This window comes from Sander vitreus, chromosome 11 (assembly GCF_031162955.1).
Source record: "Sander vitreus isolate 19-12246 chromosome 11, sanVit1, whole genome shotgun sequence".
NCBI lineage: Eukaryota > Metazoa > Chordata > Actinopteri > Perciformes > Percidae > Sander > Sander vitreus.
In genome coordinates this window covers 27,990,783-28,004,584 of record NC_135865.1, presented here as the reverse complement: position 1 = coordinate 28,004,584, position 13,802 = coordinate 27,990,783, and the positions used below count along the sequence as shown (strand labels likewise).

The following is a 13,802-nucleotide window of genomic DNA, read 5'->3' as shown; positions in this document are numbered from 1 at the left end:
GATACTTACACACTTTTATTTAAGTAACATTTTCAATGCCTGATTTTTACTTGTAACAGAGTACTTTTACAGTATGGTATTAGTACTTTTACTTAAGTAAAGGAGAACGACTTAGCACCACAAGAAATGGAACCATCCGAGGAGCAAGTGAATGCAGCGCAACATACCCTTACAAAATAAACCCAAAAATACAGACTGTGTAACAGATGCCAATTTTAGCTCTAAACAAAACGTAAACGTAAAAAAAAAATGCATTCCACATTTTGTGTGTGCTGAATCTGCTGCCGCTGATCAAAACTAGTTTGCTCAAGTTGTGACGTCTTGCGCATGCGCTTTAAGTGGTAGCTGCGAGGTGGGAAAATTCATTCTATGGTGGCTCTGCAAAACATGATTTTTAGAAAAAGTTTGTGACATTACGGAGTATAAAACTGGACTAACATACTCTTCAGTTATCCATTCATCGCCGTAAGTACTCAGTTTATCTTATTTTGTTCTGTTTGTATGCTTTCGGGATCAATATGGTTCACTATCGGTTCGTATCAACACGACGCATAGTTACATTAGATTTAACTGCGTAGCCGAGCTAGCTATTGCATGTTATGATATGTTGCTAATTTAAGCAGTTCAGTTGCTTACTAAGAGTGTGTTGTAACTGGACACATTGTTGCAAATGCCTTGTGGACACGCACATTCGACTGAATGCCAAGTAGCAGCAGCCACATGTGTCAAATGAAAGTGATTAACGTTACATGTGTGCAAGTTTTCAAAGCAACCGGAAGCCACTAAGGGCTCCAAAAAAGACTAAACTAATCGTATCCTAATGTCAGGCGCATCGCTGAATATTTCATATTTAAAAAGTGGTCACATACAGTCCAGTATATCTTCTGTTGGGCTTTAATTTCATTGTCACTTGTTTCACTCTTTCTATAAAGATGAAACATGACATGACATGTTCTGTCCGTGATCTGATTTTAAATGGGTGCCTACCGATCACTCTTAGACTTAGACTTAGGACACTTTAATGTCCCCGGAAGGCAATTAGTTGTACAGTACAGGCATATTGAACCAGACATCTACAGCGCTGTTTATCTAACACATAACATACACACATCAATAAATAGAATACAGTAAAAGGAGTATATTGCACAATCTCATAAATAAATAAAATAAAACTACTGCACATTAGCCTACTTCACATCTATTCCTGTGACGAAAAGAGAGCTGAGCCAGAAGGCAAAGCTCTCAATCTATCGGTCAGTTTTTGTTCCTACCCTCACCTATGGTCATGAAGGCTGGGTCATGACCGAAAGAACAAGATCCAGGGTACAAGCGGCCGAAATGGGTTTCCTCAGGAGGGTAGCTGGCATCTCCCTTAGAGATCGGGTGAGAAGGTCAGTCATCCGTGAGGAGCTCGGAGTAGAGCCGCTGCTCCTTTGCGTCGAAAGGAGCCAGTTGAGGTGGTTCGGGCATCTGGTAAGGATGCCCCCTGGGCGCCTCCCTAGGGAGGTGTTCCAGGCACGTCCAGCTGGGAGGAGGCCTCGGGGGAGACCCAGGACTAGGTGGAGGGATTATATCTCTAACCTGGCCTGGGAACGCCTCGGGATCCCCCAGTCGGAGCTGGTTAATGTGGCCCGGGAAAGGGAAGTTTGGGGTCCCCTGCTGGAGCTGCTACCCCCGCGACCCGACCCCGGATAAGCGGATGAAGATGGATGGATGGACATCTATTCCTTCAGTCACACCCCTCCCTACGTCTTATTTAATTGGGTTATTGCCATGGGAATGAATGAGTTTTTTTGCTCGGTTGGTTCTAACGTTAGGATATCTATATCTACGACCAGAAGGGAGCGGCTTGAACTCCTCTGAAAGTGGATGGGTTGTATCCATACAAACATTGTCTGCCTTCTGTGCCAATCTGGTCAGATATAGCTGGTACAGGTCTACCTGTTGCCTACTAATGATTTTTCCACAGGTTTTAACAATCTTCCCCTAACTAACATTACTGTACAGTCCAATTCAGCAACTTATTATTTGTATTCACAGCAACAGTTCAACCAAGATCAACAGCTATCATCTCAACTCCACAGTGAAATCTCCCCCTTTTTTTTTTTTTTTGGTTGCATTTTGACAAGTAGGATAACGTTTCACGAATCTGGAACAGTTTTTAAAGACTCTTTAGCCTCTCTGGGGTAATGTAGTCCTGGTTTGACAAGTAAAGTGCTTTTTGATCTGGACCTGATCAAATGGGGCCTTGATGTGAAAAAAAAGAAGCATTGAAGTCTTGCCTTTTGGCATTTTCAAAAATAGGATAAAGCTTTCACAAATTTGAAAGTGGGGTTTTTCAGACTGCTTTAAAGTGCTAATATTATGTTCATTTTCAGGTTCATAATTGTATTTAGAGGTTATATCAAAATAGGTTTACATGGTTTAATTTTTTACCATTTTTAACACCATATTTTTGTCGTACTACACATTGCTGCAGCTCCTCTTTTTACCCTGTGTGTTGAGCTCTCTGTTTTAGCTACAGAGTGAGAGATCTCACTTCTGTTACATCTTTGTTGGGAATTGCACATGCTCAGTAGCTAGGTAAGGACTACTAGCCAGTCAGAAGCAGAGTATGAGGGCGTGCCCTGACAGTACCTAGGTAAAGACTACTAGCCAGTCAGAAGCAGAGTATGAGGGCGTGCCCTGACAGTACCTAGGTAAGGACTACTAGCCAGTCAGGAGCAGAGTATGAGGGCGTGCCATGCTAGCAGCTAGGTGAGCATTATAACGTGTGTTCCAAAGTGTCCACGTTTGTCTCTGAAGTAAAGGCTGGACTACAATAGAGCTGTTTGGAGCAGTTTGTGAACAGTGTTTTCTGTTGGAGATGGGAAGTCCCTTTGGAGTGGACTTTGGGCTTTTTCACTTTGTAAACCTATAACATGGACAAAAAAGATATATAACACAATAAAGGAAAGGGAAAAAGCCAGAAAGCATAATATGAGCACTTTAATGCTTTATCTAAAATGTTTAACACACTGTCCACTTTTTAAGTGATGAACTTGTTCTCAGTCAATCTGTTGGTTGGGTGCTGCTAGGATGTTTTGATGTTTTGTGCCTTGTTTATTGTGTTGTTGTTTGTTGCTTTTTTTGTACCTCCAACTGCAAATCAAATTTCCCCTCGAGGGACAACAAAGAACTCTGAACTGAGTAAGAGGTGCAAGAAACGGAGGATCGTTCACTCAGCAATGTTAGTTAAGTTTCCCTTAACTTTCCCCTTAAAGGAACACACTGACTTATTGGGACTTTAGCTTATTCACCGTATCCCCCAGAGTTTGATAAGTCCATACATACCCTTCTCATCTCTGTGGTGTTGTAACTCTGTCTGACGCACCCAGCGCTAGCTTAGCTTAGCACAGATCCTGGAGGTAATCGGTTCCATCTAGCCTACTGCTCCCAATAAGTGACAACATAACATGTTCCTGTTTACATGTTGTGATTTGTATAGTCACAGCGTGTACAAATAACAAGGTCACATGAGACACAGCCATCTTCTAACCGTATACAAACTGGGAACTATATTCTCAGAAAGGCGAAGCACTGCTACTCTCTGCTACTTGGGCGGAGTGATCTGCTCGCAGCACCTAAGAAGCCTCGTGGTGAGGAGCAGAGAGTAACAGCTAGGGTTGGGTACCGAAACCGTTCCTACGCAAACGGATTAAAACGCAAATTTCGGATCCGACTGAAATATTTTCCCTCTGTTGCTCCGGACAGCCGCAGACTCTTTTTTATTTATTTATTTTTTATTTTTATTTTTTTCCCTTTTCTGCCCACCTAAGTACTTTAAAACGTTAATATATTCCATCCATCCATCCATCCATCTTCATCCGCTTATCCGGTATCAGGTTGCGGGGGTAGCAGCTCCAGCAGGGGATCCCAAACTTCCCTTTCCCGAGCCACATTAACCAGCTCCGACTGGGGGATCCCGAGGCGTTCCCAGGCCAGGTTGGAGATATAATCCCTCCACCTAGTCCTGGTTCTTCCCCGAGGCCTCCTCCCAGCTGGACGTGCCTGGAACACCTCCCTAGGGAGGCGTCCAGGGGGCATCCTTACCAGATGCCCGAACCACCTCAACTGGCTCCTTTCGACGCAAAGGAGCAGCGGCTCTACTCCGAGCTCCTCACGGATGACTGAGCTTCTCACCCTATCTCTAAGGGAGACGCCAGCTACCCTCCTGAGGAAACGTTAATATATTGTTAAATTTAAATAATTTACAATAAAAAAATAATAAAAAAAACTCCATAAAAGAGCCTTTCTTTGATGTCATTTTTCAGTTTTTCAAGAATGGGTTTAGGAATCGTTTTAAAAGTACCAGTTCAGCATCGGAATCGTGAAAATCCAAACGTTACCCAACCCTAGTAACAACGGTGCGTTTCCGTGTTGCGCCTACTGACTTAAAACCATGTTATTGCTCTCCTGTCATGACTGCTGCTTTTTGTTTTTGTGAAAGGAATAGCATCGCCAGTGTCTTGAACTTTTGTTTTGTTTGCATCCCTACAGATCAGCCAGCGATTATCTACTAAGGAGCAGGCCCCAGCATCGCTGCGTGTGGAGGCTGACTGCCTCTAGGTGGGCACAGAATACAACCCAACCCTCACTTTGGTTTTCTCTGGGGAATCAGCAGCTGGCCGGTTTTGTGCAGCATGAAGATTGCGGTAGAAGGCTGTTGCCACGGGGAGCTGGACAAGATCTACGAGACAATCGGCTACCTGGAGAAGAAGGAAGGAGTGAAAGTGGACCTGCTGCTTTGCTGTGGAGACTTCCAAGCGGTGCGAAATGAAGGAGACATGAAGTGCATGGCAGTCCCAGCCAAGTACAGAACGATGCAGACCTTTTACAAGTCAGTTCTTGGTTGTTGTCGTCGTCGTTGTTATTCATGTTTAACCCTTGTGTTGTCCTCGTGGCTAAAGAAACGTTGGCACTTTTTTCAACATTTTTGTTGCATTTTTTTTTTCCAGCTTCCGCCACTTTTTGTTGAATTCTTTCAAAGTTTTGGACGCTTTTTTGATATTTTTGACGCTTTTTTGTCGCTTGACAGTCTCGTTTGACTGATTGTCACTTGTAATTTTTTTCCGACATTTTTGTTACTTTTACGTTTGATGCTTTTTTTCCCCACTTCTACCAACTTCTACCACTCATTCTTGGAATTCAGGGTCAATAAACCAATGTTTGAGTTTAACAAGCAGAAATATGCTATAAAATTGAATAAAACACCTTCATTTTACTTGAGAAGAGCGTTTTATAGAACCATCCATGTTCATTTTAGGTAATTTGGTTGAAAGAAACCCAAATTTCTGATATACACACTTTTTGAAAATGGGTCAAAAACAACCGGAGGGTTAAAAAAGTGCAGGACATTGGTGAGAGTAGGGCTGCACCATATGTCACTATTTCCTGCAATGAATAAACCGATATTAAAGTGTACTCCGTTCTGCCTTTCTGCTGCTTTCAGTACTTTGTAGTTCCAACATTCTTTTATTGACCAAATTGAACATTGAATGTAACATTAAAGGCACCACAAAAAGGAAAAAAAAGAATGACGGGTACATTTTAAATAGCCTTCCTCCACAGCGCTGCAGAGGAAGGTCTGGCTAGTCCACACAGCATTCTGGGATGGGAGAAAAACGTGCTCTGGTTTATTGGCATTTCTTTAAACCAATCACAGTCGTCTTGGGCGGCGCTAAGCTCCGAACGGAGCCACGGTGCCGCTGTAAAATAGCCTCGGGAAGGAACTTGTTTTGGTGGAACGTGTACGTTCAAAAGTTGTTTTAGTCATGCAACAGAAAACTCAGATTGGACAGATAGTCTAGCTCAGTGGTTCCCAACCTGGGGTCCGGGGACCCCTCAGGCGGGCAGCAAAGATCATAGGGGGTGCGCAAGTCTTTATCTGGTTTGAGGTTGACGTAAAAAAAAAAATATGTGCACATGTTAAACAAATTATGATAATACACTAGAATATATAATGTATACAAAAGTCTGTATAAAAACTATGTATTTTTGTTCTCGCTTAAGAATTGTAGGCAGGCTACTTAGTAGGCCAAACCTCCGGGACCTCTTAACCTGGGACCCCTGCTGTCATCAGGTCAGCGGCTAGCTGCTATCATCCTCGTTTCTCCTGCCGCCACAGCATCACTATTTTATGAAACATGGCAGAGAAACGTAAAAGTGATGATAACTCCTCTGTATCAAAAAGAAAGTAAGGCTCTATCTCGAGAGTTACCTCCACTCGGTTTCGGGGAGGGACTCAGCTTTTCTTAGACATAAGTAGGTGGGGCGCCAAGGAAAAAAGGTTAGGAACCACTGGTCTAGCTTTCACAGCCTTTCACGGTGTGTTTATTGCGCCAGTTGATACCACGTTTGTTTCAGATACTATTCTGGAGAGAAGAAGGCTCCAGTCCTGACCATCTTCATCGGAGGGAACCATGAGGCTTCCAACCACCTGCAGGAGCTGCCTTATGGAGGCTGGGTGGCACCCAACATTTATTATCTGGGTAGGGACCAGCAGACCGTACACGTGGTTATTCTGTCTACCTGTTTATCTGTTTGTTCCCAGGCCTGACTTGACCATGTTTCCGTAGGTTATGCCGGCGTTGTTCGCTACAAAGGGATTCGAATTGGTGGCTTATCTGGGATCTTCAAATCACGAGACTACAGAAGGGGTGAGTTGGACTGTCTGACTTAATGCTTGAAGTTATACACACTATGCAGTATGTTTACAAGAGATGTTTGCTCTTTTAAGGTCACCATGAATTCCCTCCATACAATCCGGATACACTGCGAAGTGTATACCACATCCGAAATATTGAGGTTTTCAAATTGAAGCAGGTAAATATCATAGATTCAACTTGTACTCTTGCACACATTTCAAAATATCCATTTATTTCTCTTAACCAGGGGTCTTCAACGGGGTTTTTTTTTAAGCCAAGGACCCCTTAACTGAGAGAGATGGATCAGGGACCCCCTACTACATATATTGTATAAAATGAAGTTGCATATTAAACTGGACCTACAATAACATGTGGGTGTCCTAAAGCCTTTATACATACCTTTTTAGTGCATAGCATACTAAGCTATTGAAATAGGCCAGTAAGCCAATCATCAATGTGTTTTTGTTTTTTTTTTCACAAAGAGGCCGTTTTATTTTTGCTAATATTTTGTTGGATTCATGTTAAGACATTTTAGTATTTTTTTTTTTTTTTTTAAATACTTTCAAAAAATGAACAATAATTTCATGCACCACCCACATATTGACTCATTTCTATTTCCACTAAGATCCAGATGCCCATAGACATTTTCATGAGCCATGACTGGCCTCGTGGAATCTACCACTACGGAAGTACAGGGGAATTGTTGCGGAAGAAGAAGTTTCTGCGTCAGGAAGTGGAGTCCAACACGCTGGGAAGTCCTGCTGCTGAGGAGCTCCTATCTCACCTGCAGCCCAGCTACTGGTTCTCTGCACATCTTCATGTGAAATTCGCCGCGGTTATGCAACATCCGGTGAGAGTGACAGTCTTCTATATGAGTACTTTAACGTTTTTTAATATTGTGATAACGATATTATTTGCGATAAACGGATATTAAAGTGTACTCCGTTCTGCATTTCTGCTGCTTTCAGTATTCTGCTAAAATACAACAAATTGCTCGTTGAGTTTAAAACGAATGAAAGGAAATTTTTTTTTTTTTTTTTTTATATAGTTTTTTGAGCATTTTAGGCCTTTATTTATAGAGGACAGCTGAAGACATGAAAGAGGGGAGAGAGGGGGGAACGACATGCAGCAAAGGGCCGCAGGTCGGAGTCGAACCTGCGGCCGCTGCGTCGAGGAGTGTGTGTAGATATATATATATATATATATATATATATATATATATATATATATATATATATATATATATATATATATATATATATATATATATATATATATATATATGGGCGCGTGCTGTACCGGGAGAGCTACCCATGCGCCCAGGAAATCATTTACAACATTCTTTTATTGAACAAATTGAACATTGAATTGAATATAAAAGGCAGCACCACAAAAAGGGACATTTTTCAACACAAAAATCTGAGTGTCCGTGATATGTCGCAGCCTTTTGCAGTGCGTTTATTGCGCCAGTTGCTATTTGATTTGCCAGTTGCCATTTTACTATATAAAAACTATATATTGTGCAGCCACAGTACCAATCTAATATTCCAATGTATGTATTACACCAACTCAGTGAATACTCTTGTCTTTAGCCTAAAGCTACTGCTGCCCCGCGTGTGACCAAATTCCTGTCCCTGGATAAATGTCTGCCCTACAGGGAGTTCTTACAGGTGAGAGAGAAGTTTAGTAAAGTTCACAGTCTACTTGAAGGTGTAGGAGTGCTAGTTCTAAACAACGATGTGATGCGCTTGCGTTGCAGATTGTGGATGTTCCAGAAAGACCGGGTTCATCTGAGGGTCTTGAGTATGATCCAGAGTGGCTCGCTATTCTGAAGGCCACCAACAGTCTGCAAAGGACCACCCCTCACCCCTGGAACCCCCCAGAGAATAATGGCCTGCACGAACGGTACGCCGATATATATATTTAGACGTCAAATTACAGGCCATCCAAGTGCAAAGGACCCAAGAGTGCCACAAACATCACTCGTAGATATTTGATCTTGGTTTTGATTTATTTGATGATTTAAAAAAAAAAACATAAAACACTGCACAGCAGTAATTACACAGGCAGACATAAAAAATCAGCAAGGATAAAAAAAAAAAAAATAAAAAAAACGAAATCCGAATCCGATTTGATGGAAAATGCTACATGGTACTGTAACCATTTCTTTAAGGCCACTTTGAACGTGCTCAGTTACTCACTCAGATATGAATAGCTATTTGGGGGTTTGAATTTTTTAAAGTGCTCATACAGTGGTGTGAAAAAAGTGTTTGCCCCCTTCCTCATTTCCTGTTCCTTTGCATGTTTGTCACACTTAAGTGTTTCGAACATCAAACCAATTTAAACAATAGTCAAGGACAACACAAGTAAACACAAAATGCAATTTGTAAATGAAGGTGTTAATTATTAAAGGTGAAAAAAAAATCCAAACCATCATGGCCCTGTGTGAAAAAAGTGATTGCCCCCTAAACCTAATAACTGGTTGGGCCACCCTTAGCAGCAACAACTGCAACCAAGCGCTTGCGATAACGTGCAATGAGGCTTTTACAGCGCCCTGGAGGAATTTTTGGCCCACTCATCTTTGCAGAATTGTCCTAATTCAGTTACATTAGAGGGTTTTCGAGCATGAACGGCCTTTTTAAGGTCATACCACAACATCTCAATAGGATTCAGGTCAGGACTTTGGCTAGGCCACTCCAAAGTCTTCATTTAGTTTTTTCTTCAGCCATTCGGTGGTGGACTTGCTGGTGTGTTTAGGATCATTGTCCTGCTGCAGAACCCAAGTTCGCTTCAGCTTGAGTACACGAACAGATGGTCGGACATTCTCCTTCAGGATCTCTTGGTAGACAGCAGAATTCATAGTTCCTTTTATCACGGCAAGTCTTCCAGGTCCTGAAGCAGCAAAACAGCCCCAGACCATCACACTACCACCACCATATTTTACAGTTGGTATAATGTTCTTTTATGAAATGCAGTGTTCCTTCTACGCCAGATATACTTGGACACACACCTTCCAAAGAGTTCCACTTTTGTCTCATCGGTCCACAGAATGTTGTCCCAAAAGTCTTGGGGATCATCAAGATGTGTTCTGGAGAAATTGAGACAAGCTTTGATGTTCTTTTGCTCAGCAGTGGTTTTCTCCTTGAACTCTGCCATGCAGGCCATTTTTTGCCCAGTCTTTTCCTGATGGTGGAGGCATGAACGCTGACCTTAACTGAGGCAAGTGAGGCCTGCAGTTCTTGGACGTTGTTGTGGGGTCTTTTGTGACCTCTTGATGAGTCGTCGCTGCGCTCTTGGGGGTAATTTTGGGCGGCCGGCCACTCCTGGGAAGGTTCACCACTGTTCCATGTCTTCGCCATTTGTGGATAATGGCTCTCACTGTGGTTCGCTGATTCCCAAAGCTTTGGAAATGGCTTTATAACCCTTTCCAGACTGATAGATCTCAATTACTTTCTTCTCAATTGTTCCTGAATTTCTTTGGGTCTCGGCATGATGTGTAGCTTTTAAGGATCTTCTGGTGGACCTTACTGTGTCAAGCAGCTCCTATTTAAGTGATGCCTTGATTGTGAACAGGTGTGGCAATAATCAGGCCTGGGTGTGGCTAGAGAAATTGAACTCAGGTGTGGACAACCACAGTTATAGTATGTTTTAACAAGGGGGGCAATCACTTTTTCACACAGGGCCATGATGGTTTGGATTTTTTTTCTCCTTTAATAATTAACACCTTCATTTACAAATTGCATTTTGTGTTTACTTGTGTTGTCCTTGACTTTTGTTTAAATTGGTTTGATGTTCCGAAACACTTAAGTGTGACAAACATGCAAAGGAACAGGAAATGAGGAAGGGGGCAAACACTTTTTCACACCACTGTATTATGCTCATTTTCAGGTTCATAATTGTATTTAGAGGATGTATTAGAATAGGTTTACATAGTTTAATTTTCAAAAAACACCATATTTTTGTTGTACTGCACATTGCTGCAGCTCCTCTTTTCACCCTGTGTGTTGAGCTCTCTGTTTTAGCTACAGAGTGAGACCTCTCACTTCTATTCCATCTTTGTTGGGAGTCGCACATGCTCAGTAGCTAGGTAAGGACTACTAGCCAGTCAGCAGCAGAGTATGAGGGCGTGTCCTGACAGTAGCTAGGTGAGGACTACTAGCCAGTCAGAAGCAGCGTATGAGGGCGTGCCCTGACAGTACCTAGGTAAGGACTACTAGCCAGTCAGAAGCAGAGTATGAGGGCGTGCCCTGACAGTAGCTAGGTAAGGACTAGTAGCCAGTCAGAAGCAGAGTATGAGGGCGTGTCCTGACAGTAGCTAGTAAGGACTACTAGCCAGTCAGAAGCAGAGTATGAGGGCGTGTCCTCACAGTAGCTAGGTAAGGACTACTAGCCAGTCAGAAGCAGAGTATGAGGGCGTGCCCTGACAGTACTCTAGGTAAGGACTACTAGCCAGTCAGAAGCAGAGTATGAGGGCGTGCCCTGACAGTACCTAGGTAAGGACTACTAGCCAGTCAGAAGCAGAGTATGAGGGCGTGTCCTGACAGTAGCTAGGTAAGGACTACTAGCCAGTCAGAAGCAGAGTATGAGGGCGTGCCCTGACAGTACCTAGGTAAGGACTACTAGCCAGTCAGAAGCAGAGTATGAGGGCGTGCCCTGACAGTACCTAGGTAAGGACTACTAGCCAGTCAGAAGCAGAGTATGAGGGCGTGCCCTGACAGTACCTAGGTAAGGACTACTAGCCAGTCAGAAGCAGAGTATGAGGGCGTGCCCTGACAGTAGCTAGGTAAGGACTACTAGCCAGTCAGAAGCAGAGTATGAGGGCGTGCCCTGACAGTACCTAGGTAAGGACTACTAGCCAGTCAGAAGCAGAGTATGAGGTCGTGCCATGCTAGCAGCTAGGCGAGCATTATAACGTGTGTTCCAAAGTGACCACGTTTGTCTCTGAAGTAAAGGCTGGACTACAATAGAGCTGTTTGGAGCAGTTTGTGAACAGTGTTTTCTGTTGGAGATGCTAAGTCCCTTTGGGGGGGACTTTGGGCTTTTTTAAACCTATAACGTGCACAAAAAAGATATATAAGACAATAAAGGAAAGGGAAAAAGCCAAAAAGCATAATATGAGCACTTAAAATTTTAGCTCTGCACTTGAAATTACACACAGGCGCACACAGTTTGTGTAGCATTTGGCAATGCATACAGGTGTGTAAAATAGACTTGATCATCCCAGAGAATATATAAAATATAGGATATAGAGAAATGCACACTGAAAATCACTACCTAAAAAAAAAAAAGCAGACCTCCGCCAAGGCACGCCTTAACTCCCAGATAGCGTTCCAACTTGAGGGGGCGTTCATGTAAATTCTTAGCCGGGTTGACACCAGACCCTTCTCAGTTGTAAGTGAGAGCGGGTCTGGGGAACGTTCATTCACAGCCCATTTCCAAAGAGGGGGTCGCCAACGGACGCCGCTCAAATGCCTCTGGGCGCAATTGGATAGTCCTTCAACCAATCAGACCAACGATCCGGGTGAAATGTGTTCTTCCTTGGCCCCATGCTACACCTTTCCACCAAGTTTCACAAAAATCGGACTAGTAGTTTTCCGTAATCCTGCTGACAGACAGACAAACTGTGCCAAAAAACATGACCTCCTTGGCTGAGGTAATCAGCTGTTGGGCTTTACAGTTCACAGTACATTTATAATATGGAATGTCTTTACCCTTCCAGGTGGGACTTCAGACCTTCAGAAGCAGCCATGATGAAGGTGGTGGAGGAGCTGAGCGGCGATCTCGCCATTCCAGACAACTTTAGCCGGACCGTGCCCGCCTATGACCCCAACAAGCCTCAGCCCCACGTCACTGCCAGCTGCCACGCCAACCCTCAGACCACCGAGCTCTGCGCCACGTTCGGTCTCACGGACCTCTACGCCTACGCGGGGCAGGGAGGTGGCGATTTGGGGCGAATTCAGGGCAGTACCGGAGGGGAGGAGGAGGAGGAGGACGACGAAGACAGCCATAGCGTAGGAAGTGCGGACGAACCCAGTGAGTACCCGACCGACACCTCGGGATTGTCGAGTTCATTTAATCCCGACGAGATCACAATAGAGGACGAGTGGGAGGAGGGAGAGGGGGAGGTGCAGGGCAACTCGAAAGCAGCGGAGAAGGGAGATCAGCTCCCTGATGCACCCGTAGGTGAAGCCCACACCCCGAGCCGTATGGTTCTGCCCGCGCCCAAATCTGACACCTCACCCCCCACCCTTATGTCCCACCTGATGAACCTGCCACCCCCCCTCCACTCGACCCCGGCCGTAGCCCGCTCTCACGCGGAAGCAGAACGGAGACAACGCTGTGAGGACGACGACGACGACGACGAAGATGAAGATGCCTCCTCAGCTGTACGTATCCTAAAACGTAGCAGCGGCGAGGCCGAGGCTCCCGGCAGTAAAAGCACAACCCCCCGCATCAAACGCCGAAACCAGGTGATCTATACGGCAGCGGAGGATGACGAGAGCGAGGATTAGCGGTCAGGGTGAGATGAGGCAAAAAAGGTGAGGTCTCATTCCAGACCAATAGATACAGAGCGTACAAGTCTCCGTCAGTTTTATTGATTTGTAAAACCTCGTATTAATTTATGTAATTGTTTTATACAGCTACTGACTTGACAAAGCAGAGGTATGGCTTTTTAAAAAAAATATCCTAAAAGCAGTCCGTACACGACAAAAGAGGGGTAGTTCCTACGCAACAACGATTCTAGCCATGGAAATGTCTGTCCTCTTTGTTCAAATATAATTTGTATATATTTTAATTAAACCAAGGGAATTTAGGTTTTTGTGTTGTATTATCTTTTGTTTTTGTACATGTAATTTCGAGTTTTTTGTTTTTAAATGAATTAAAAGGAGACTTTGACGTAGGGATGTCCCGATCACCTCTTTTGGCCCCCAATTCTGAGCTGATTTTTGTAACTCACATTTTTATTGAGTTTTCACATGCATATAGACAAAACAATACAGCAAATAAGGAACAAATTAAAATAACAATAGTAATAACACTAACAAACTGTCTGGAGATGATCTACTATTCAGTCCACTATTCCATTTGGCATTTGTTCAGTTGGTGTCACGTCTC

General features: G+C 43.7%; 1 protein-coding gene across 1 annotated transcript; it reads left to right on the top strand.

Moving 5' to 3' along the window:
- Positions 1 to 303: 303 nt before the first annotated feature.
- Positions 304 to 13,500, top strand: dbr1 (debranching RNA lariats 1). Its single transcript, XM_078262636.1, has 9 exons — positions 304 to 465; positions 4,540 to 4,879; positions 6,406 to 6,530; positions 6,618 to 6,698; positions 6,779 to 6,864; positions 7,312 to 7,536; positions 8,279 to 8,356; positions 8,446 to 8,591; positions 12,406 to 13,500. The coding sequence occupies exons 2-9, from the start codon at positions 4,683 to 4,685 to the stop codon at positions 13,196 to 13,198; spliced, it is 1,731 nt and encodes a 576-aa protein (XP_078118762.1). The 5' UTR covers positions 304 to 465; positions 4,540 to 4,682; the 3' UTR covers positions 13,199 to 13,500.
- The last annotated feature ends 302 nt before the right edge of the window (positions 13,501 to 13,802 follow it).